At 36.8% G+C, this 23,522-nt stretch overlaps 1 protein-coding gene across 4 annotated transcripts in view; it reads right to left on the bottom strand.

Moving 5' to 3' along the window:
• The window catches only part of ANKS1B (ankyrin repeat and sterile alpha motif domain containing 1B), a 448,570-nt gene that overhangs the window by 363,276 nt on the left and 61,772 nt on the right, over positions 1–23,522 (bottom strand). For all 4 annotated transcript variants that reach the window (XM_072866003.1, XM_072865996.1, XM_072866022.1 and 1 more), the window contains 3 exons: positions 19,561–19,857; positions 11,675–11,750; positions 8,429–8,530 (listed from right to left, as the gene is read on the bottom strand). In XM_072866003.1, the coding sequence (XP_072722104.1) occupies positions 8,429–8,530; positions 11,675–11,750; positions 19,561–19,857 (475 nt within the window). The remainder of the gene's footprint in view (positions 1–8,428; positions 8,531–11,674; positions 11,751–19,560; positions 19,858–23,522) is intronic.

The following is a 23,522-nucleotide window of genomic DNA, read 5'->3' on the forward strand; positions in this document are numbered from 1 at the left end:
CTTCATTTTTCATTAAAGCCTTTCCAATTTTTCATATTACAACCTTGTAATTATTCATAAACACTGCTGCAAGGCAACCATCTATTGAAGGTATTATAAAACACTATAATGGCCAGTTCTTTAATCTGCTGAAACTGTTACGGAAATTTCATTGTAGGATTAATGAATTGCGACTATCCCTGTGTTTTTCCTGTCTCCTTGACATAGCTATGTAACTGTTCCATTATATTATTACTGTTGAAAGAGTCTTCTTTTCTAGAACTCTTTTCCAAGAGTTCTAAATTTGTTAAGAGTTTTTAGTCAAGATATTCAGGATGTTCACAATAAGTAGGTATATTGATACTGTTAAGAAAACCAAATATTATGCTTGCAGCACAGAGATAATACATGAGAAAAAAGAATGCAATCTCAAAAATTAGTTAAAACTAGCAGTCTAAAAAGCAGTGTTCTAAAATTTTTGTGCTTTTTCTCCTTAAAACTTCCCTTGTCCCACCTTCATGATGATGTTTACAAAAACAGAAAAATGTGGAGTGATGAATGTGCTAAACTTCAATTTCATTACTATTATTTTGGTGTACATATATACATTATTTCCATGTGCTTTTGTACATAGGCTAGCTCAATGGAACACCAAGACCTTAATGAATGTTATTGTAGAACAAATATCAAATAATAAATTAGAAATTAATTTATGCAACAGTGGTGCTTTTTTTCCAGCAGAGTGACTGGTTCTCAGCACAGGCAGTTATTCTGCATCTGCATTTTCTTGATTTTCTGAAGTTGCTTAAACAAGTTCTTTTTGATACCAGATAGTAACCACAACAGTACATGTTGCAACACACACAAAAGCAAACTACAATAACTGTTTTCATCAATATCACAGTGAAGAACTAAAGAGTTTCTGGGAAGTGAAATCTCCTTGATTTAATTTCTAGTTTACAGCGCACTTGTTTAGCTTGCTGTTATTCCTGATTAAATAACAAATCCCCAAACCCAAATACAATCTGTGATAAAATAGACATCTGAGAAAATGAAATTGGAAACGGGAGAGAACAGCATGCAGTTTCAGAATGCTTTGCAGGTTTTGGGGTTTTTTTAAAAGAATGTATGATTTGAAAATGTCATATATTAAGTTTGATGGTTGGCGATGGTCCCCTGGATAATCTGTCATGCATTTCTTCATATGAAAATGGGCACTTCTATTTTTTTGTGTAGTGCTGAAAGCAAAGAAGCAAAGATGAGCTGTAAGAGACCATGAGAAAACCAGCAGCATGACAAAATGCTCTGGAATGTTTTCCAGCTCTGTCAGCTATATTATTTGTCAAGTTATGGTGCAAGATGGAGGAGAAATAAAAAGGAAGCTAGACCCAAAGAAAAATAAAAGGAAAGAAGGAATTCATGCCTGAAAATATTTGCTTGATAATTTGCAACTGTCCAAAAGCAAACCTAAAATGAAGTTCTACCAGCTGGGAGTATTAAAATTATTGGATCAATATAGATATTACTAGGAAAGGAAATGCAGGGGAGATTGTGAAGGACTTTAACCTTGCTGTCCAATATTCATATAAGACTGTGGTTTCAAAATAATACTCTACTTTTATTCTTTGTCAGGCCCCACTTTCAGACCAATGCACTCACCTGCTGAAGGCTAGTTCTGAGGAGGAAATCCCAAGTTCAACTTAAGTCTCATAAACACTTACTTTAAAAACTGCAGAGTTCCTTCCAGAAAACCTCTACAAAAGGCTCAGCACAAGGTATGGTGTAGAGGTTTAGAACAGGCCAACAGTGTGCTGTTCTTGTAAGAGTGCAACCCTTAAAACTTTGGACTTCTCTGGGACTTCTACTCCTAACTTGGTTTTATACTATTGAAAATTCTACCGGATATGTACAAGACAAATAAAGACACGGACCCAGTAATGAGAGGCTTACAGTCTAGGTAAATGTATACTTACCCATAATATCATCAAAGAAACAGACATGAAACAGGTGATCTATATCAAGAGCCAAAGACAACATATACACAGCAGTGCATGCTTTCACCAGCAACCAAATTCTATTCACCTGCAGCTGGCTAGAAATTCATCTTCAAAGCCTGCCCAAACTTATTGAAAAAGATGATACTGTTACCATCATCTGCTCTGACTATAGTGTACTTGGGAGACTGCTGTGGATTCTATCACTTTCCTCATAAAAAGAAAGATAATTCAGAACAAAGCCAAGCTTAGTCAATTATACCACTTAATGACCAGAACAGTTTCCCCAGCTGTGGTCTCACAGAGTTTAGCGAAAAGCTTGTCACTCTTACGATAGGGGAGAGTAAAGGCTGTTTGGGACACAACCTGTCAGATTCATAACGCTTCCTTCACCAGCTTACTGTCATCCTGTTCCATGTTTCAAAGACAGCCGGCATGACTAGCATGTAAGGGGTGAAGGAAGCATATGTTAATGCACACTTCAGAGATGTTTCCTCACCATACTGCTGTGGGAAGAATGGAGTATTTTACTTCTGTTGACTCAAACAGCAGATTACAGTTCAGTGAGGATTAATACTAAGAATCTCAAAAACTTTGCCTGCTTAGTAGCATTCTTTTCTACAGTTATCTGATTTTAACATAGCCCCATTCAATCTAAATAGGGCCATATGCACAAAAAGTAATAGCATAAAAGTGGTCACCCAGCAGTGGAAATAAGAGCAGTGGGGAATATGAACCCAAGAAGGTAATAAGCACTGCAAAGTTCAAACTGCTGGAACTCCAGCTTTCTCAGTTTCTGCAACACTGGTTAGGCCAAAGCCAAGCAGAAGGGAAAGCGTTAACACATAAGGAGGGAAACACAGCTGCCTCTCCACAGAGCAGCCAGAGCCAGGAAGGTCAGCCATGAAGAGAACATGGCCCAGCTCAGCTGGAGCTGCTGCTGAACTTCCAGGGGCAGTAAAAGCTCAAGCTCTAGAGCACAGCTTGCTTTAACTCCAGCTCCTCTAGGTCCTAATTCCTCAGTGAGATGAGGGGGTCAAGATTTTTGCTTTATTTATAAACCTTGGCTTTTAGAGTAATGGCTACGTTAGCCTCAGAGAACTTTTTACTTTTCCTTTTAATGGAAAAAAACCCCAAACAAACAACTTTTTTTTTTTTTAAAATGAAGTATGAGCTCCTTTCCCTTTTGTTTTGAGAGCCTACTTTGGCCATGCCAGGGGGTGGCTTCACAGAGTTCCTCCCTAGAGTGACTTCCCCTAAAGTGACCAAAAAGCTTTTTAAACTCTAAAAAAGCCAAATTTTATTAGAATAAAAATCTGAACACTCACCTTTTCAAACAGAAGACTCCCCAAGTAACTAGATCGGAGGAACAAAACTGGTTTAGAAACCACTCCCCTTCACGGCCCATGTCCCTGCAGGGGGATCCTTACTCCTCCTTCACTCTGTGTCTTCCTGAAGGGCAGCAATCTTCAGACCACCCTCTGGCCTCCCCAGGGCTCTCCCAGCATCTGGCTGAGGATCCTGCAGCTCCTTTGAGTCCTGCCCCAGCCCATAAGCTCTCTAAAATCTCCTCCCAAAACAGCTCACTCGCTCCCCTGGGAAGGAGCCCACCTGAGACTTCATGACCCAGTTCCTCTTCTCTTTACAGCAGCAACAGTAACAGAAAACCAACTGGTAACTGCTACCTTCAGGTGTGCTAAGGTGACAAACTTGAGCTGAGATGGAGGCTGGGCCAACTTCAGACTCCTACATTTCAGAGGACAATTCTGAATGACTCAAGTTGGACTTAATCCTAGAGAAACCTGAAATCAATAGACGTTTAACTTATCGGCACATATGGAGGCTTTTGTGCAGGTGTTCAGGGAAGGTAAACAGAAACAAGCCCTCAAGTACTGCTATGATCCTGAGATAGGTAAGGGTGCAGCTAAACTTTCAGTCCCCAAAACAACAGTAGTTAAATTAATTCATAAACATAGTTAATACTCTACCGCTTTTGCACAATAGCCTATAAAAGGAGCTGAGAAGTCTCCAGAAAAAAACAGCAAAGGGGGATTGAGATCCCAGTTCTTTTCATCCCACACAGATGTTATTAAATCTTTGACTGGAAACTTATTCCATCCTTCCAGTGAGGCTGGTCTCCTGCACTCAAGGCAATGGAAGATCTACTTGTCCACAGAAAGAGAGGGAGAGAAAGAGAAAGTGAGAATACACAAAAGAAAGCCTGTGCTAATGACACCAAAGCTGTTTAAGCAGAGCGGGGAAGAAAGGAGTCCTGGTTCTGCAGCTGCTTATGCATCTTCCATTTATGAATAATTCGGTAACATGTACAAACAATGTTAGGTTCTTAAGCAGCTTCAGCAGAAGAGAGAGGAAACAGCTTTCCATTACATGTCCCTCCATACTGTCTATGCAGCAGAGCTTATTGTGCCTTCCTGGGGCTCGTGTCATTTTTCATCTGTTTATCTACTATCTCCTTTTTTTCATAATAACAAGAATTCTGCTTCCAGAAATAGAAAAAGAGCAAGATGCTAATAGAGAGCATAGTGGGCTGTGGAGAAAGAGTTGAAAGATGGTATAGCATGCACCTGCATCACGTTCACATGTGCTAAAACTAAAACACAGCTGGTCTGTTTAATTTTAGGCCTACTAGCCTTGGCAACATCCCTTTTCTCTTCAATGCCTAATTATAAAGCCCTAAGTGCCAATACTGTTAACTGCTTCAGCACTGAATGCTGTTGTTTCACTACATTAATGAAATGCATCCAGTAGACTGGCCTTACTTGGCACAGTATTCTAATTCTCTGCTCTTTGAGTACATAATGCCTAAACAGCTAATTCTTCATTGCCACATAAAGAATCTAAACTGTAATAAGTATTTTTAATTGAGTTCAGTGCAACTCAGACCTGAGCAAGACACATAAAATGATGGGACATATATGAATGACAAAGAATTAAAACTTGAACTGTCATCTAATAATTCCATCTATAATTAACAGGCAGTAGAAAAACATTCAGGTGGTGTATAGTCTACCTAGCCTTTTTCACATTGCTGTTTAAAGTGGCTTTGTTATTTATTTTCCTTCTATCAGATAATGTGCCAAAATCTCCAAAAAGACGGCCGACTTTGCAAACACACAAAAAATATTTTTGCAGAAACTTCAATTACTATTTTCTCAGGATACTGAGAAAAGATGTAAACTAAAGATCACAAAAACACTAGGATCACTTCTAGAACCTCACTGGCAAAAGGTTTTGTTTCTTTTTAACCAATAATCTGTAAAAAGTAGTTTTGTAAATATTCCTTTAAAAAGGGAGAACACCAATAGAAACTTCTATCCACAATTCTTAAATCCTGGAGGCCTCATTCACAGGAGGCTACCAGTCCTGTAGGTTTTAGTATGAGCTGAACAGATTTAGTATTACTGCCTCCATGAACTGCTTCTAAGGACATAAATTACTTTCTTCTCCTTCAAAGAAGTTTCTCATAAATATCCTCAAAACCAACTCATTTTCTTTCAAAACTTTTCTTACAACTCTGTTACTCTTCTGCATATAGGACAGAACACTACCTATCAGGCCCACCAGTAATACCAGTCCCCTTATTTCCTTGTCCGTTTCTGCCAGTCTGTTTATATGCATCTTTTAGCTTTTGTTTTATATTTTGAAAGCTAATGTCTTGTGTCAGGGACAAATATTATGCTATGTTACTACTATAAACTGTACAGTAACACTCATAACAATGCAAGGGGGAAATGGTAAAAATGAGAATGCCAGGTGATAAAATCTTACTCTATCCTGGCAACAAGGTGAAAGAATCAATTCAATGCCATTGTGTCTGCATAAAGAAAAAAATTAGGAAGAAACTTACAAAATCTGGTCAGTAATTGTCTGATGCCATTAATTTAATTTCTTTTTCCTATAAGTCTACATGAAGGACACATGTAAGCTTCTCTAGACAATCATTTGAAGAAGGGAGCTTTAACAGGGATGTATTTGGAAGCCACTAACTCTCTCTCAGCAATTGCCCTTTCTTGGAACTCATTGGTAATGGAACTCCTTACCCACGGAAGTCGAACTCAATTACAGTACATTCAGGTTTCCCAAAATCCCAGTGCTTCACTGATTTTTCAGCTACAACAGGATAAATGCCCACACTTCAGTGAAAAGTATACTAAACTGGCTTCTTAGAGGAGGGTAGGTCTACTGTATCATTAGTAGTGCTAGTACTGAATCCTGCCACTCCTTATTTTATTTTTCAACTTCAGCTCACAGTTCAAACTTTATCATTGATGATTAAAGCTTCAGTGAACCCTTTACTGGTGAAAAAGAATCTCAGTGGGTTCCACAAGGGAGTTCTGAAGGGGCTCCTCAGGTTTTCTTAAGACAGAATGGCATCTTTGTAAACATTTTTCATCCTTGCACATCACTTCTGACTACAAGGCAGACAGAGCAAAAATAAACAGCTGCTCATTACAAGCACAGGTTCATCATACTAATATGAGCTGAAACTACTAAGCAGTCGTCTTTATATTTTCAAGGCACGCATGTGAAAAAGACTGCATGTCAAAGCACCAAAAAGCCTTGAAATTGATGTATTTCTGTTCTGTGGTAAAAACTAAGGGCAGATACTGATCCATCAACATGACAAACCCTTGAGAGGGGTTTGGGTGCTCTATTTTTTATAGGGCAAGGGTACTTTGAAGAAACTTTTTTCATCAACGAGGTTGAGACTGCAAGGTTATCACACTAAGGAGAAAATGGAACAATGCAGAGATACTAAAATGAAAATTAGTTTAGTTGGTGATGGGACATTATAATGAATCTTAGATTAATATCTGAAGGATGATTGATTTGGATATCTAAGAAAGTGGAAGCTCTGACTGACCCTTTTCTTGCCACTGAAGAAGTTTCAGTATGATATTAACCCTCTTTTCCTCTACACAGTGGTATGTTCATGCTGCAGCTCAGTGAGGACATAAAGGCTGAAGTTTCACCAGACAGTCTGAGTCAAATTAGGAACTCCCTTCCACTGACGGGGGAAGTCCTACTTCCCTCACCCGTATCTTCCTCCCCACTTTTTGATGCACATTTCTGCCAGTTACCTGGGACAGAGCTAACTCTGGGACTTGAATCACATAGGAGGCAAGTTCATTAAAACAAACAAATGTATATTTATATAATTATACTATTAATTTTTTATTATTGTTACATAGGTAATATAATAAATTACATATTTTACATATTGCTGGTTCATTAACTGAATCAGATCACTTTGCAGATTCCTGTAAGGAAGCAAGGAATATGGAAGGGAACTGTGTAGCTGGAAGTAGGGGAAGAGGAAGCGGGGGAATGGGGGAAAGGGAAAAAGAAAATAGGAAGGAGGGAGAGAGGGAGACCTCAAGCTGTTAATTCAGTTCAGCTATAACATGAATCTGCTCCTTAAGAGAATACCTCTCCTCCAGCCTGCAAAATTTTCATTATACTTATAGAAGCTTTGTATCTTCGGTCCATCATCTCACTGGAAAACTTTACTGAAGCAGGCTAACAATTTTGGAAGTTATTCAGAAAAGAAAATCTGAAGGACACATGACCTCATTTTCTCTAGGAAATGTTCTTCTGCAATACGGTTATGCAGGAGGCTGAAACATGAGCTAGTTCATATGTAGAACCAACACTGAACTGATTAAAATGGCTTATTTAAAGATGGGAATAATCAATACAGATGGAGATGCAGCAATGATACCTGCAGGGAACTCCTCTGTCAAACACAGTTAATGAAAGACTGATCCGAAAATGCAGGAAACAAATTCCATAGAAGAGAAGGAATGATGTTTAACACTGAGTTATGTACTAGCTCATGCTTCATCACTTTACTGCCATCTCCTAGAGTAAAAAATTGAAGTAAACAATGGAGTTCTATCAGTCTCACACCATGAAAGTAAGATGAAGAATGAGAACAAACATATGTACAACAAAATTGTATTATTTATGCTATAATGACAAGAGTTACTGCCTGGTTTAATTTTTCTTTGGAAATTTAAGGAAAATGAGAAAAATGTAATGAAATTTTTCAAAATTTCTCATCATCTTTCAGTCACAGTTGTTATTTATTAACAAATCAAGCATTTAAATTGTAGTTTACCATCACAATTTAATGGAACTGCAGTGAAATATTACAATATGTTATTTTGTAATGAAGAGTGTACAAAGAGTAACTATAAGTGACACACCATGCTAATGTCTATTGTCAGAAAAAAAGAAAGCATTTACTCTGAAATTCAGATATTCAACCACTTTTTTATGTATCTAGAAAACAAGAATTTTGTCTTTTTAATTCCAAAGACTACTCTTTTGTATAATGAAATATTTAAAGAGTAGAAATTGCTATATATCTTAATATTCCTCCATGCTATTCTGATTTGTCTCTAACAAATGTGTAACTGAATATGACTTACCTTGAAGTAGAGCTGCAATTTGGAGTGACTGCTGAGATGGATGTTCTTTAAGAATATCTAAAACTGTTCTACCCAAACTGTCCTTTATGTTGGTATCAATTCCTGAAAAAGAAAATGATCTGTGGTGGAATTTTTAACCCCAAGTACTTCTGACTATAAATGTGGTATATCAGACTCAATTATGTGGCAAATTGAATGCAAGCAGTTTAACAACTGTAGCAGATTAACAGCTGTGTTATAGTTGAAGTACAGCATCCATTTGTCTTTAAAGCTTGAGTAGCTTAAAATTCACATGCTGACATGGATTGTTTTCATATTTCTGTAACTCATGGGGATATAAAGTAAGCTTCTTAAGCCAAACTTGGGATTATTTTAACAGACTGTCCCTAAGAAACAGCCATCCTGAAAATATTTTACAAAATCAAGAACTTCTCTGAATGTTTTTCCTACATTCCTGCATTCTAATTCTCCCCAGCTGCTCTGATTCATTGGGGATTTTCTAGTCCATAGTACCAGTACGTGTTTTGGGAGCAATACGGAAAAAGTTATTAACCTTAAAAGTTTCGTACTTCATGGCGACATGTTCAAAATTAATGCTCCGAGTAGACTGAAATACCCATATATAGTATAAGGGCTGTGTGAATAGACAGAGCATTTCCTTGCAGACTGTTCAGACTGTTGACAAAGTAATTGTTTGGCTCAAACTGTGAACGTAACCATAAATAAGTTTGAGGCTTATCCTGGACAGGGCTCAAGACAACCTGTTGTACATGACACAAGCTGAGTGGTGCAGTTGACACGCCAGAAGGATGTGATGCCATCCAGAGGGACCTGGACAAGCTGGAGAAGTGGGCCGGTGTGAACCTCATGAGGTTCAACAAGGCCAAGTGCAGGGTCCTGTACCTGGGTCGGGGCAATCCTCAGTTTCAATACAGGCTGGGGGATGATGTGATCAAGAGCAGCCCTGCGGAAAAGGACTTGGGGGTACTGATGGACGAAAAGCTGAACATGAGCCGGCAATGTGCGCTCGCAGCCCAGAAGGCCAACCGTATCCTGGGCTGCATCAAAAGAAGCGTGGCCAGCAGGTCGAGGGAAGTGATTCTGCCCCTCTACTCCGCTCTGGTGAGACCCCACCTGGAGTACTGCCTCCAGCTCTGGAGCCATCAGCACAAGAAGGACATGGACCTGTTGGAGTGGGTCCAGAGGAGGGCCACAAAAATGATCAGAGGGATGGAACACCTCTCCTACGAGGGCAGGCTGAGAGAGTTGGGGTTGTTCAGCCTGGAGAAGAGATGGCTGCGGGGAGACCTTATAGCAGCCTTCTAGTACTTAAAGGGGGCCTATAGGAAAGACGGGGACAGACTTTTTAGCAAGGCCTGTTGTGTCAGGACAAGGAGCAAAGTTTTTAAACTAAGGGAGGACAGATTTAGACTGGATTTAAGAAAGAAATTTTTTACAATGAGGGTGGTGAGGCACTGGAACAGGTTGCCCAGAGAGGTAGTGGAGGCCCCATCCCTGGAAACATTCAAGGTCAGGTTGGATGGGGCTCTGAGCAACCTGATCTAGTTAGAGATGTCCCTGCTCTTGCAGGGGAGTTGGACTAGATGACCGGTAAAGGTCCCTTCCAATCCAAAGCATTCTATGATTCTATGATTCTATGATACTGCATGACTCTCCACCTTTGTCTTGTAGGGGCTACTTTGGAAATTTTTGCCTTATGGTAGAAGAATGAAGTTGTTTTTTAGTTTAGATGTACTTTCATAAAAACTAAAGGCATGAAAGGTCCTAAGGAATGAGATTCTTCTTGGGACACTGAATAGAGGAAATCAGAGGAAGCAGGATTTATAAAGACATTCTGGAAGCATGGAAGGATTTCTCTGCTCACCAGAAAAGGCTTCAGTTCTTGTAATTTCCTGACCTGATGGAGAGTTTCCTAATTTGTTTTGTGAGAAAGAGATATTTGTTTTCTCACTGAAAATAAATCCAAAATATTGCTGGGCTAATTAGCAGTGGCAGCCAATTTTCAGAGGCCAGAGACACCAACTTACACCTTTCCTTTGCAGTAGCTACTCATAACATCTTCTGAATCTTTTTTGAAGCAGAACTAGAGAAAAGGGGATTGTTAGATAAAAAAGGCAGAAGGTCGGGAGTGTTGCAGAAGTGCAAAGCATTTGGGGTTGAAGGAGTTCATAGTGAAGATTCTACTCCACTGCCTTGTACAATTGTACTCTGGCAGAGGCTATAATGTGTACTAATCTATAAGAGGTATTCTTTATCTGTGGTCTAAGGGCTTCCTATGTTTGTGTGAGGTTCTCCAGTCCTTCCTCTTTTAGGTGAATGAATATAAAAAGGCCCTGCCTTTTTGAGGGCAGGTGAAGATCCCTTTCTGCCCCTTTCTGCCTCCTTCTTATTTGTCCAAACAGGAAAGCATCTTGGAAGGACCTTTTTTCTGAAAACAGATCTCAGATCAGGTATGCACTAGCTGACATTCAGATGAGGAGCTGTGAGTAGGAAATACCTTCTTTTGCAATATATAACCCCACAAGCACTGATAATAAAGATCAATGAGATCCCTCAGTGTAATGGAAGTTCATGTATCTCAGAGAAGTAATTTCTAGATATTTTCATTTTCATTGGTCTTCTCATTTATCTGAGAAGACAGTTGTTAAGATGAGTAATTTACCTGCAACAATTCTGGAACTCTTATTATGTAGTAGATGGGTTTGTTGGGACTCTATATCCCTGTTCTCCTGTCCTTTCAGGACAAATGCAATTCTTGGAGACACAGTGCCTTCCCCTTTCTTCACAGGCACTCAAAATTTATCCAGGAAATGAAGGACCAAGCAGAATGGTGTGTTTGTTAGGAATAGCTAAGTGAAGGAGATAAATGTGAACATGAGTCTTCTGGCCTCTAGATCAAAAAATATACTTGGCTGTCTTTCAGAATGAATAATAAAATTTTATGTAGCCATTTTGTTCTCAGAATACATTTATTCTCAGAATACAGTCGCATACACTGAGTCATATATGGAATTTCTGAGTCTTAGTGAAAACATTCCTTTTGTTCTCTGTGTATAGTAATTTCTTATTCTAAAAGAACACTGTTTTAAGGAGAGGTACATGCAATTAGATTTGCAAAGGCTGAGAAAGATAACAGTAATTTGTATAACCAAAACTTGAAGAGCCATACACCAGATTAGGAATATGAAGGATATTTGTTCAGTGTTTCCTGTAAATTAGATTTACCTGTTTCAAGCAAAATGCGTACTACCTCCACCTTTCCAAATAGGGCTGCTTCATGAAGTGCGCTCCCTTTTTCTGTCTAGAAAAAAAAAATATTGTGACATTTAAAATGCAAATTAAAATACCAATGAATCCTTTTGAAAAGAATACATTTAGAAAAGAAGTATTTATTTTTTCCCCTCTATTTTATCTACACATAAAAAACATTGAATGGGCAAGAACAAATACTACCATAATTTTTTTTTATTATTCAAGATAACAACATAAATGCTGTCAGTTCTACTATAAAAATTAATAACTATATAAGAAAATATAGTAGGGATGTAATACAACTCTCAATTAACAAGCCCGCATTTGTGTAAAATTTCTAAACTCCTATTATAGGCAATGAAAATCTAGTCAATACCATCAGTAGAACACAGCTGTTCAGCAGAGTCAGCCAGTTTACACGTGGACATCTACACTTAGGTCTTTTAATCTGAAACTAGATCACACTCTAGAAGGTCAATTCAGTTGTACAGTGAGAGATGCCCTAGGATATCCCACCTGGCCTCCAGCTGATGTTCCAGTTGATGCTCACATTTGATCTGCATCATATCTACCCCATACAGATGTTCTGGATACCCTAAGGCACCTCCAACAGCATTAGATGTCTATGTTTATATCATTTAAATTCTACCTTAGATGTCTGTGAACCTGATTTTGCAGATTTCTGTGACATAAAATTATTTGTGAATGGACTTTTGCTCAAATAAAATTTACACTACTGAAAAACAAACTACCTCTCTTAACAAGCTACTTTTCTTAGTATTTTATACTGCTGACTGTTCCTGAAAAATCTGAACAGAATGCCTTTCCATACAATAGCATTAGCACTAGCTAAAGCACTACTAGATCTCACTGAATCTCTGCTCATCTTTTTTTTTTTATAGTAAATTAGATTTTGAGTGTTTTTTATTTGTGGACAAATACTAAATGTTGTACGACTTGAATTTGTTTTTTCTATATTTTATTCAAATGTACCATTGTCATGCTTGCTATGGTGGCAAGACTTTAAAGACACAAAAAAATTAATTCTGAAATAAAATAGTGATTCATTATTTAGTAGCTGTATCAGAATGCACCAGTGTTACAGCAATGCAATGACAGGTTATTTAGAAATAATCAGAGATCCTGAGATGGGACATGAGCACACAGTAAGTGTACATATGTCCTACCAAATGAGCCTGAAAACTCTTTGTTTTGTCCCTAAGAGGAACACTCACTTTTTATCTTTCTTCATACTTAGTACATGGACGTATAAAGTAGAACATGCCCAATATCATTTACATCCAGCACATCAAGTATATTAACAGTATAACGGAGAGGAGAAGGAAGTCACTAAGAGAATATACACATGAAATACATATCTCAAAACAATTTCTAATCTTTCCATTTTCAGAAGCAATCCAGATGAACATTCACAGACTTATTCTGAACAAGAAGACTAAATATTCAGATTTACTTAGAGATGGTTTCAGAATCCTTTACTCAAACAATGTCTACAGGAGTTTTCCAGTAACTGCAATTGACTTTAACACTGGATAACTCTGCAATGACATAATGCAACCACAAAGGTACATGCAAAGCTTAAGGTGCAGCTCAGAAATTTCTGGGAATGAAAACAGTTCTCAGAAAAGTCACTGATAGCTATAGGTCTGATTACTGAAAAAGGCTTGACATCAGCAATCTTGAAAAAGGCTTTGACAAGCCTATTATCCTCTTTGGTATTTGTGTGGATATGGCATTTCCTTCGGATTCGTCACTTACTGACATGAATAAACCTCAAGACTATTGGGTGGACCTGGTACTACTAACATAGAGTTCCCTGTCATCAAGGATGTGAAGTACAGCTTTGACTCCCAAAATATTTGACTTTGCAAAGACAAGTGGTGAAATTCAAAAGCAACAATGGGGAGAAGTTTGGCACGGTAACCTGCCAGAGAACAACACCAAAATAGAGGCTCAATCACAATTGATCATTCACTGTTTTGAGAAAAGAGGAATGTGTCTCTCATTTTTGAACATATTCACTACAGTTGAACCTATTATGTCATATTTGAACATGCGCCAGCAATGTGTCCTTGCAGCAAAAAAGCTAACAGTATCCTGGGCTGCACTAGGAGGAGGGAGGTGTTGCCAGCAGGTCAAGGGAGGTGACCTTCCCTTCTATTCACCATTGGTGAGGCCACACCTGGAGTACTCTGTCCAGTTCTGGGCTCCCCAGTACAAGATAGATATGGAGCTACTGGAGAGAGTCACTAAGATGATTAAGAGACTGGAGCATCTCTCCTATGAGGAAAGGCTGAGAGAGCTGGGACTGTTTAGCCTAGACAAGAGCTCACAGGGGATCTTATCAATGTGTACAAATATCTGAAGGGAGGGTGTAAAGAAAACAGCCAGGCTTAGTGGTGTCCAGTGACAGAAGAGGTAATGGGGAAAACCTGAAACACAGGAGGTTCTGTTTGAACATAAGGAAACATTTTTTGCTGTGCAGGTGACTGAGCCCTGGCACAGGTTGCCCAGGAACATTGTAGAGTCTCAGTCCTTGGAGATGTTCAAAAGCTGTCTAGACATGGTCCTGGGCAACCTGTTCTAGGTGACCCTGCTTGAACAGGGGGATGGACCAGATGGCCTCTGAGTTACCTTCCAACCTCAACCATTCGGTGATTCTGCCAAGGATAATAATTAGTGATGTGTACACCAACAATGAAATCCACAGAGGTTCAAATGTTATAGGAGGTCTGAGCACTAAATTTTAGTCCTACTGAGGACGAACTGCAGAGATGGGAACCAGCTGCACCTGGACTAAAATTGTAGAGATCATTCTGTATTAATATTAATAAGGAACCTTTTTAATGGAAAAAATGGACATACTTAGTGACAACAGCTATCTAGAATCCATTGCTGTGACATGATCTAAGACTAAGAAAGATTAATGTTCTGGCATGCTGAATCAACAGGTTTGAAGACAAGGAAGAGGATCTATCCTCAGATTCCTCAGTTAAGGGGTGGAAAAGATCCTGGATATGATAATTGTCAGAACCGGCAGCAGTCCTTTCTATTGATCAAAATTCCCCACTGGAGGAAAGGCAAGTAATACTTTCCTTGATGAAAGCATACATCTCATAAGAAATGGAATGAAAACTAACATGAGAAGAGGAAATTTCCTGTAGATGTCTAAGGCAAAAAAATCTATCTGGGGGCAGCTTGAGAGCCAGAAGATAGTTCCATAACAAAGAACCAAAGCTCTGCTACGCATAAAGGGAGTAGAGAAACTTAAGCCACCTACATATGTAATTCATAGTGTTGGGAAAGGAATCCGAAGCCAAATGCCAGTTTTTTCATTTTATACTTTCTCACTTCTTGGTCTATTCTACCATGATATTTCCTGTCATATCTGAACATGATCCTGAAATGCTTTACAGGCATTCTGCACTGCCCTGAATTCTGGGGCAGTCTGTCCTTTACAACTCCAAGCTATCAGACAGTGCTAATGAATGCCATATCCCAGAAATGAGGTATATATTACAGTCTGTTTGAAAGAGGAATTTGAAAGGCACACCATATAAACAGTGGACTGATCTGTCCACGATATAGGTGATTTTCTGAGCAAGAGGGGAAATATTACCACAAAACTGAAAGAAAATCAGTCTGGGAATACAGAGATTGAAAGCACACTTGTAAGATGCAGATGTGTAATCCTGCATGAGATGTCACGAAGATGAATGCTGACGTAAATCTTAAAAGCTCTAGGCAGGATTTCATGATAATAGTGAATAACTAACGAGTGAATCAGATCCCTTGACCCAAAAACTGTCCAGAAGGCAGAAATGTCCTTGTTATCAGATAATTCAGTTACCAAACTCCATTTTAACATAAGGAAAATCCTGAGCCTCAGGATGAACACAGCCAAGAAAAACTCAGAGGACTGGCTGAGTAGATATATATCTCTTTGTAAATGTACATGTGGACTACTACTTGAAGACAGAAATAATGTTGGGGGTTTTTTTTCTGGTGCAATAGAGCACATTACACAGATTGGAAGGATTAAAAAATGTAGTTGCAAATAATTTCTATATATTATTTAAGATGTGCTAGAGTTTTTAGGTAGATCTTTTTCATTTATAATGGTGTACCCATGCACTAATATACTCTTTGTCTATACTACAGCAAGCAAACTTAAGACAATAAAACTTATAGACAATAATGACTGCTTTACTTCCTGCAGCTTTCATTGCCTTGGATCATAATTTCCTGGCAAAGTGAACACTACCATTATATTTGGAAATTCTTCCACAGTGATATTTAATGCAAAAAATGCTGGTATTTTTTCATGAACTCAGTGAATTAAAGTGTGCTTAAGTTTGCATCAATGGATTATGTATTGATTCCCTGGCATAAGTTTTCTGTATATCAAATATAGAGAACTATAGCACAAATTGTGCTAAGCATATAATAAAATAGTCCCTGCCCCAAGTAGCTTATAGCTAAATACAGGTACAATGTCCCAGCTGGACACACAAAGCAAGCAAGGATAGAAGGACATTGTCAGTAGGAACACCAGGATACACAAATCAACTTGCAGGCTCACATAAAAGCATCAAGGGTTTTATTAATTAGTGATTTTTTTTAACCATGTAAATATGCAAGAGCTCGTAATTAGGTCATTTGTCTAGTCCTTATTCATAGGCAGTTTACTATAGTTTTGATATGGATTTCAGACATAATCTGAAGGACGGAATGGTAGCTTTGCAAATTGATTCACAGAATATTCTCCATACATAGTGACAGCAAAAAGGAAGGGGCATAGCTCTTTGCAGAACTACAGTGATAAGCAATAGAAATTGCCATCATTACTGGAACAGACAGGGAAGGCAAATAGGGATAGATAAAAGTTGGATAAGCAGAAGGGGCCAAGTTTTTAAGGTATTTACAATTATAAAATTACTGTTTACAGGAAACACACTGAACTGTGCAGTATCTTATTTTACTGAGGGCCCAAAATCTATCACTCACCCAAAACCTGTGTATTTTTCATATGTTTCAATTTAAATGAAAACTTCAAAGCATAAAGAGATGAAGCAGATTTGTATTGCCCACTTCTAAATAATTTCAGATTGAAGGATATTGGATAGACCTGGGAAATGAATAAAATGTGTGATTAATCCAGTCAAAAATTAAATGCTGTCTATTATTAGTCCAAATATTTGCTATGATTAAAAGTGCTCAGGGAGTACAGAAGAGAAAGATAACATGGCTAAAGTAAACTTCCCATTTAAACAAATAAATATGTACAATTACAGAGTGATAGCAGATAGGCTACTTCTATAATTGTCTCTCAACATTCTGAGAGCTCTTTACTGCTGATAAGCTGAATTTATTTAACGTGTATGAATGTGTACACTTTTATTTACCACATGGGATTATACTTTGTATATTGTTCTTTCCCAATCAGTGATGCAGAGCAATTTAATTAATAATAAAAGAGCTGAGTTCAGTTTTAAGTAACAGGCTGATATTGTATGCTCTGCTCAGTTTAATAAGCTGCCAGTAATCATCAACAAAGAATTTTTCAGAGGTTATAGAAGTAATAAGTTAACAATATGTACAGAGCCAACTTGCCAATATGCTAAGATGCTGAATGAAAAGGAACATATTGATGGAGAATATGTATACTGGTGAGAAAATAAATACATGATATTTCCTTACGGCAAGTAGGACAAACACAGAAGAAACAAGATTACCCACTGCAAAAAATAAAATAAAATAAAAAATAAAATAATCCCCCGTGCCTAAGAATAACTAAGAAAAATAAGAATATAAATTACTTAAAATAAATTAGAATTTAAAAAAAAAAAGAAAAAAAGTCCTAGAATTTTAGTGTAGATGGCAAACAGATCACCATTACTAAAAGAATCTCTCATTTCTTAACAGAAGATTGTACAAAATTTGCAACCACTATATTTTTTAAAGACCAGCAAAAAACTTTTGGTATAGCTATAGATAGAAATGGCTTAGGAGAATTCACAGTAGTGCTAAAATTATCTAGATTACATAAGAGGAAGAACACATTTCATAAAAGCATTGTGTAATATTCAGCCCTCATGTAACCATCAGTTTGTAAGTTGCCATGACAGAGACTATTTTTCTTCAATTATCCTATTTCTTAAGCATCAATTCAGGCATCAGTTCAGTTTCTTTCTGACTTTTTCCTCATTCATTTGCTAGAGATAGAAGAGACATTATACCTTCAGAAACATGTATTCGAGGGTTCTGTTATGTGTTGCTTTAGCGTTAAACTTTTCTAAATTACTGAAGATGTAGTCATAGTAAAGGACAGCTGAAACAAAAGAGCTGCTTGTATTAACCTTTACAAGTGTATCACTTTCTAGTAAAGAAAATCAAAAGCAAATTAAATTAGAAGTATAATGGTAGGCAAATACACAAGTAAGCAAACCACAGAAAAAAAAAGTGTTTCAGTTTGAAATAGTTTGAAGCAAGTAACAATGCTAACTCAAAAGATACTAGAGCTAATAAAAGTAGCAAAACAATTTTACCACATTTTCATTTTGAAGGCATTTGAGAATATCCATTTTTAATCTTAAAATATGTTAAAATTTTCTGGTTTGCTTTGTTGGTTTTTTTTAAATCTGTCTTTTCTTTCCCATTTCACATTCTTTTCCTCAAAAGTTGAAAAATTTGACCTTGATGGAAGAATCCAGAAATTATAAAAGTGCATGGAATCCAGGTGCAATCTTTCTGTATGAAAGGGAATTATGTGTACAAAGGTGTTTGATTAAATGCACCTAAAGCTTAAAATGGTTATAAAACTTAGTCAAAGTTTAGGCAAAGTTCACAAGATTTATTAAATCATCTATTGGTAAAGAATGCCTGGATGTGACTCTAAAATAGATGTAATTATGTTTGGTTGATTGGTTGATCTGAAAATAGAAATAAAGCTGAAACAACCTTAATTCGAAGTATATTATATATACTCAGTAAGAAGGCTACTTTAAATATGAAGATAAAATACACTTTAAACTCAAATACAGTGCTGTCAATCAAATCAAAAGAAATCACAAGACTCAGGCAAGACTTCACACGTAACAGAATCAGGTCCTCTGTAGTTAAAAGGCTTGGACACTTTAAACTACAAAGAATTGGACATAAAATTTACTGCTTCTGTACCTTGTATCTGTTCCATCTATGTCTCTTTTATTTAAGTTGCCCCTTTTACACCATTGTAATTTACTGTGCACAGAACTAAATGCACCAAACAGCTAACAGGTTGGAGTCAGTAGCTACAAAAGTGTATTGCTATAGAACTTTCTTTTAGATTTATACAAGTGTTTAGAAAAGCAGAAAATCAAAATTATTATTACTTAGTAACTTTGGGTTTAGAATGGGATAATCCTGGGAAAGTGAGTTCTCAGTCAAACATTGTTTCGGTTTGCTATGACCATTAAGGGCCATAGCTTTAGCAAGTCAGCTTAGTAACATTAAAACCAATGTTGTAAAAAAAAAATATATATACACCTACATGAACAGTTGATATGATCTGTGTATCGGCATGTCTCAAAACAACATAAAAATATACACTCAGCTTTGAAGACACATATCTTTCTTGAGTCATCCCTTTGAACACATCATTTGGGTCATAAAAAATAAATCTGTATTATACACCACCTTGAAGCATCTCTAACAAAGTAAATGCAAGTGTATTTTAAAAGAAAAAAATGTAAGAAGTTATTATTTCATTTGAATCATATTCTAATGATAAAGGAAAGTAAGGAAAGAAAGGAAGAAAGGAGGAAAGGAAGAAGAGAAGAAAGAAATTGCACACTAACTTGGCAGCTGACATCCATTCCAGCCTCCAGAAGCACCTGTACAACAGCTTTGTGGCCATTACGTGCAGCAAGATGCAAAGGAGTGTGTTTTCTTGTATTACAGTTCATCAGGTTTGGATATGCTTTGATGATCATTTTTACAACACGCAGACGTCCATAAAGTGCTGCCAGATCCAGAGGTGTTTCTAGTTTGTTGTTCCTTATTGTAGGGTCTGTTAGTTCTTCTAACAGAACAGCAACTACTTCTGAATGACCATATTGAGCTGCACAATGCAGTGCTGTTTCATTTTCATTGTTCTGTTAAAACAAAACAAAAGCTTCAGAAATTCATGTTTAATCACACAATAGAACTGCTCGGCTTCTATAAATTGCCTCCATGATGTCACTACACAGGCAGGGTTTGCAATATAATGTATGGTAATGTACATCCAATATTTCAGAATGACTCCACTAAAATTTTACTAATAATACATTAATACTTCAGCTTTGTGGCTTTCAAGCAGATCAGGTCCCTATGTGTCCACATTGTTCCCAATCCATTTTTAACAACATGTACCAAAAAACCTTGGTTTTTGCTCATGATATGCCGAAATATGTAACCCTTCTTGATTCAACTTTTCCTGAAATCACAGTTGAGTCCTTCTCTTAGAAAATACTCTGACAATTATCTTAAGCCTCTCTTCTTAGCATAACTGGTTTTAAATCATAGCAGTTTGTTATTAGAGTAGTGAAATTACAGAGAAAAACTGGGTAATGAAAATGTATCAGGCACAAGGCTAGTTTCATATATCACTATAAAAGTTACTATCAAGACAACAATCAAAGCTTGGATGAAGGCAAATAGCAACTGTAGATATTAGAAAGTCTTAGCATATCACCTAAGCAGCTAGTCTTCGCAGGGCTCCAAGGAGATGTACGTGTGCATTTTAAGGCATATGAGTATTTGTATGCTGTGGATTGAGTAAGTTTTTGCTTTACAAAGCAATGCCCCCCAAGTCTTTCCCCAAACACTATTTAATAATCTTAACAATAAATAAATACTGAGAATAAGCAGTATCTTCTTTAATTGTTTTCTTCCAGTTCTGCCTGTATACTTGCAATCCCAAACAGACAAATAACTTCAGGCAGAGAGGAGGGAAATAATTTATAGAGCTCTCTGAATTCCATAAGCCATCTATATTATTAATATATCTTAGGTAGTCTCTATGAAGCCTTAAAATAGACTAGACACTATAAATTTTAAAAGTATGTACATTGAATGCCTCTTTTGATACATGATTTATAAAATTTTGTGAGTTTTTAAAATGTTGTAAAAGTAGAAAGACAATAAACTCGTGTCATATAAAGAAATAAAAAATTAATGTAAATTCATAAAAGATACTGGAGAAGGGTGGAAATATAATTCTAAAGAAAGGAAGAGATAAATCTGAATCCATAGGCTGTATTTCTCAAGGAAACAACTGAAGAAACTTCTGAGGACAGAGAACTAAAAATAGAAAAAAAGATTTGTCTTTTGAAAGACAGAAAGGGTGAGAGAATCAGAGAAATGAGGCTTCGGCCTCTTACTCAAAAGCTAGCTAGGATAAGAAAATCCATGCTGCACAGTAGTATCTGGAAAGGTGGAAAGGGGGGAAACTTTTTTTTTCTTTTTGGTAACAGTGTTTCTAATTCTAGAATCAAGAACTTAAATCTTGGGTTTGTGGTTTTAACAACATTGCTGTCATTTTCATCTCTCTTGTAAATTAAAATGATTCAGATGAACCTAGGAGACAGAAGAGACAGATCAATACGTTGAGATAAATTAATGCTGCAGATAAACTCTTCAGGTGTCTGCAACACCACACAAGATCCCAGAGACTGGAATGTGTTTCCTGCTAAACTGCAAGACAGAAGCTGGAAAGTACGAAGAGCCAGGTAGAAAGTGAGAAGTTTCCATTGGCAGACATGGCTTGATGACTAGTAAGTATTTGAATCATTGTGCATCATTCAGACCACCATGTGGTATTTCTCTATTACACAGACCATAAATCCAGCTTAAAATACATACTATCACAATACTACATGGCTGCAATGATCTATCAGCTACCTGTGATATGCTTTTTGTGCTCTAGTGACTTCTCATGTATCCTTTATACAGGACTGGGCAAAGCAATTTTTTTATGTACGGTGGTATACCCACAAATCACAAGCATAGTTTATTAGAATTTATTTTTAGACTTTCAATATTTCATGGACAGAACTGCATAGATGAACAGGCAATTGCAGTCTAATTTTGTGTACAATTACCACAATTAAGTATGAAAATCAGATAATTGCACATAAAATGGCCAATTATGGTAATCTGTGCCTACAGTTACTGTATTTACATATCTAATGGAAATAGTTACACAAAGAAATTAGATGTGTAACTATATCCACATTCTGTGAGGTAAATAGCAAAATACACGTTTACTATACAATTGTCAAACAGATATATCTATCTATCCAATATCTGCTTATGTTTGAATTTTTTTCAAGCATTTCTGGATAATATATAAAGTATCTGGAATTTTTTGCCAATAGTCTAATATTGTAGTTTCAAAGTATTCTAATTAAAGTTTGAGAGAGACATAAAAATTAAATTGGCTATGGCCTTTTTCTCAAAATGTGGTGACTGGCCAAAATTTCAGCCACACATATAGACACATAGAGACCAACCAGTCCAAATCACTGCTGCTGCACAGCAAACTGAAATTTGCTCCCTCTAAATAAAGAATATCCAACTGAATTTTAATGCAAGGGCATATTTACAGAAAAGTATATTTTAAAACAGCATGGTGCATAAAAGCATCTGTAAATCTGAACAAAATGTTATTATTTACAAATGAACATTGGTGAACATTTTTGTATGGTCTCTTTCTTTGCATTTGCCAAATTAAAGCTATATTTCAGTTAATGACAAATTAAACTGATTCAAAATTAAAAAGAACTAGGTATCACTGAAATAAAATAGAAGAATCCAACCTGGACATACATGATAATTAAATTACCTACATATGCAGTCAGAACAGGCATTGTATATGTTGTGTTATCAGAGCTGAGAGGTACTACTTAATTAAAACTTAATAATACAACATCCTTCCCTCTTTAAAATGTAAATTAATCAACTCAATTCAGGTATAAAAGACAGAATTATTTTTAACTTTCAAAGAGAGAATTACAACTTATTTAACTGCCCTCTAAATTTATCCACTTTGACAATTTAGTACTACTTACATAAAATAAATCACCTTGAAAGCAAGAGTTTTTACTGAGGAGAGAGGATAGAGTTCTTAAGTAGGTTTTGACAGAGTCTGCCATCTTCAAATTTAGGAAAGGAGGGCCTACCAGACAGACACAGTTGGTTCAGCATTCCCAGAGACCCCTAAGATGGAGGAGTCTATAACAGTGTATTTCCTGGACTAGAAGAAACAGTATCCTCCTCTTCTTAACCCTCATGGAAAGATGGACATGGATGTCTCAGTGTTACGAACTTCCTCCTTAAGGCATTTGTTTATAGAAGACATACAGTAAGAATAAAAAAAAACCCCAACATATGATGATATTTTAAGAGCTGAAGTTATGAGATTTTGTTGGTCCCAAAAACGCTGTTACTTCTGACTTGTCTTTTGTGCGGACAAAGCTAAGCCAGGTGTAACTCTATTGATTTAAAGGTACTGTTTGTCCTCATATCTCTAAAATAGCTTATTATTTCAAAGACTTATTTGAAAGACATGACAAATTATTCTTGAAGAAATTAATAATAATTTAGTACTATTGCCTACATTTTCAGTTCCAAATGTAAACAGTTGTTTCTGGAGTACAGAAAGTTTATGCGCTAACACTCATTGCCGTGAGCAGTTAACAAATGTCTGCATGCAAGTTACCATTGTGCGATTAGATCTCCAAATCTGATATCCAAGGGCTAATTAATGCATCTAATG

Source organism: Ciconia boyciana, chromosome 1, assembly GCF_034638445.1.
Source record: "Ciconia boyciana chromosome 1, ASM3463844v1, whole genome shotgun sequence".
Lineage (NCBI taxonomy): Eukaryota > Metazoa > Chordata > Aves > Ciconiiformes > Ciconiidae > Ciconia > Ciconia boyciana.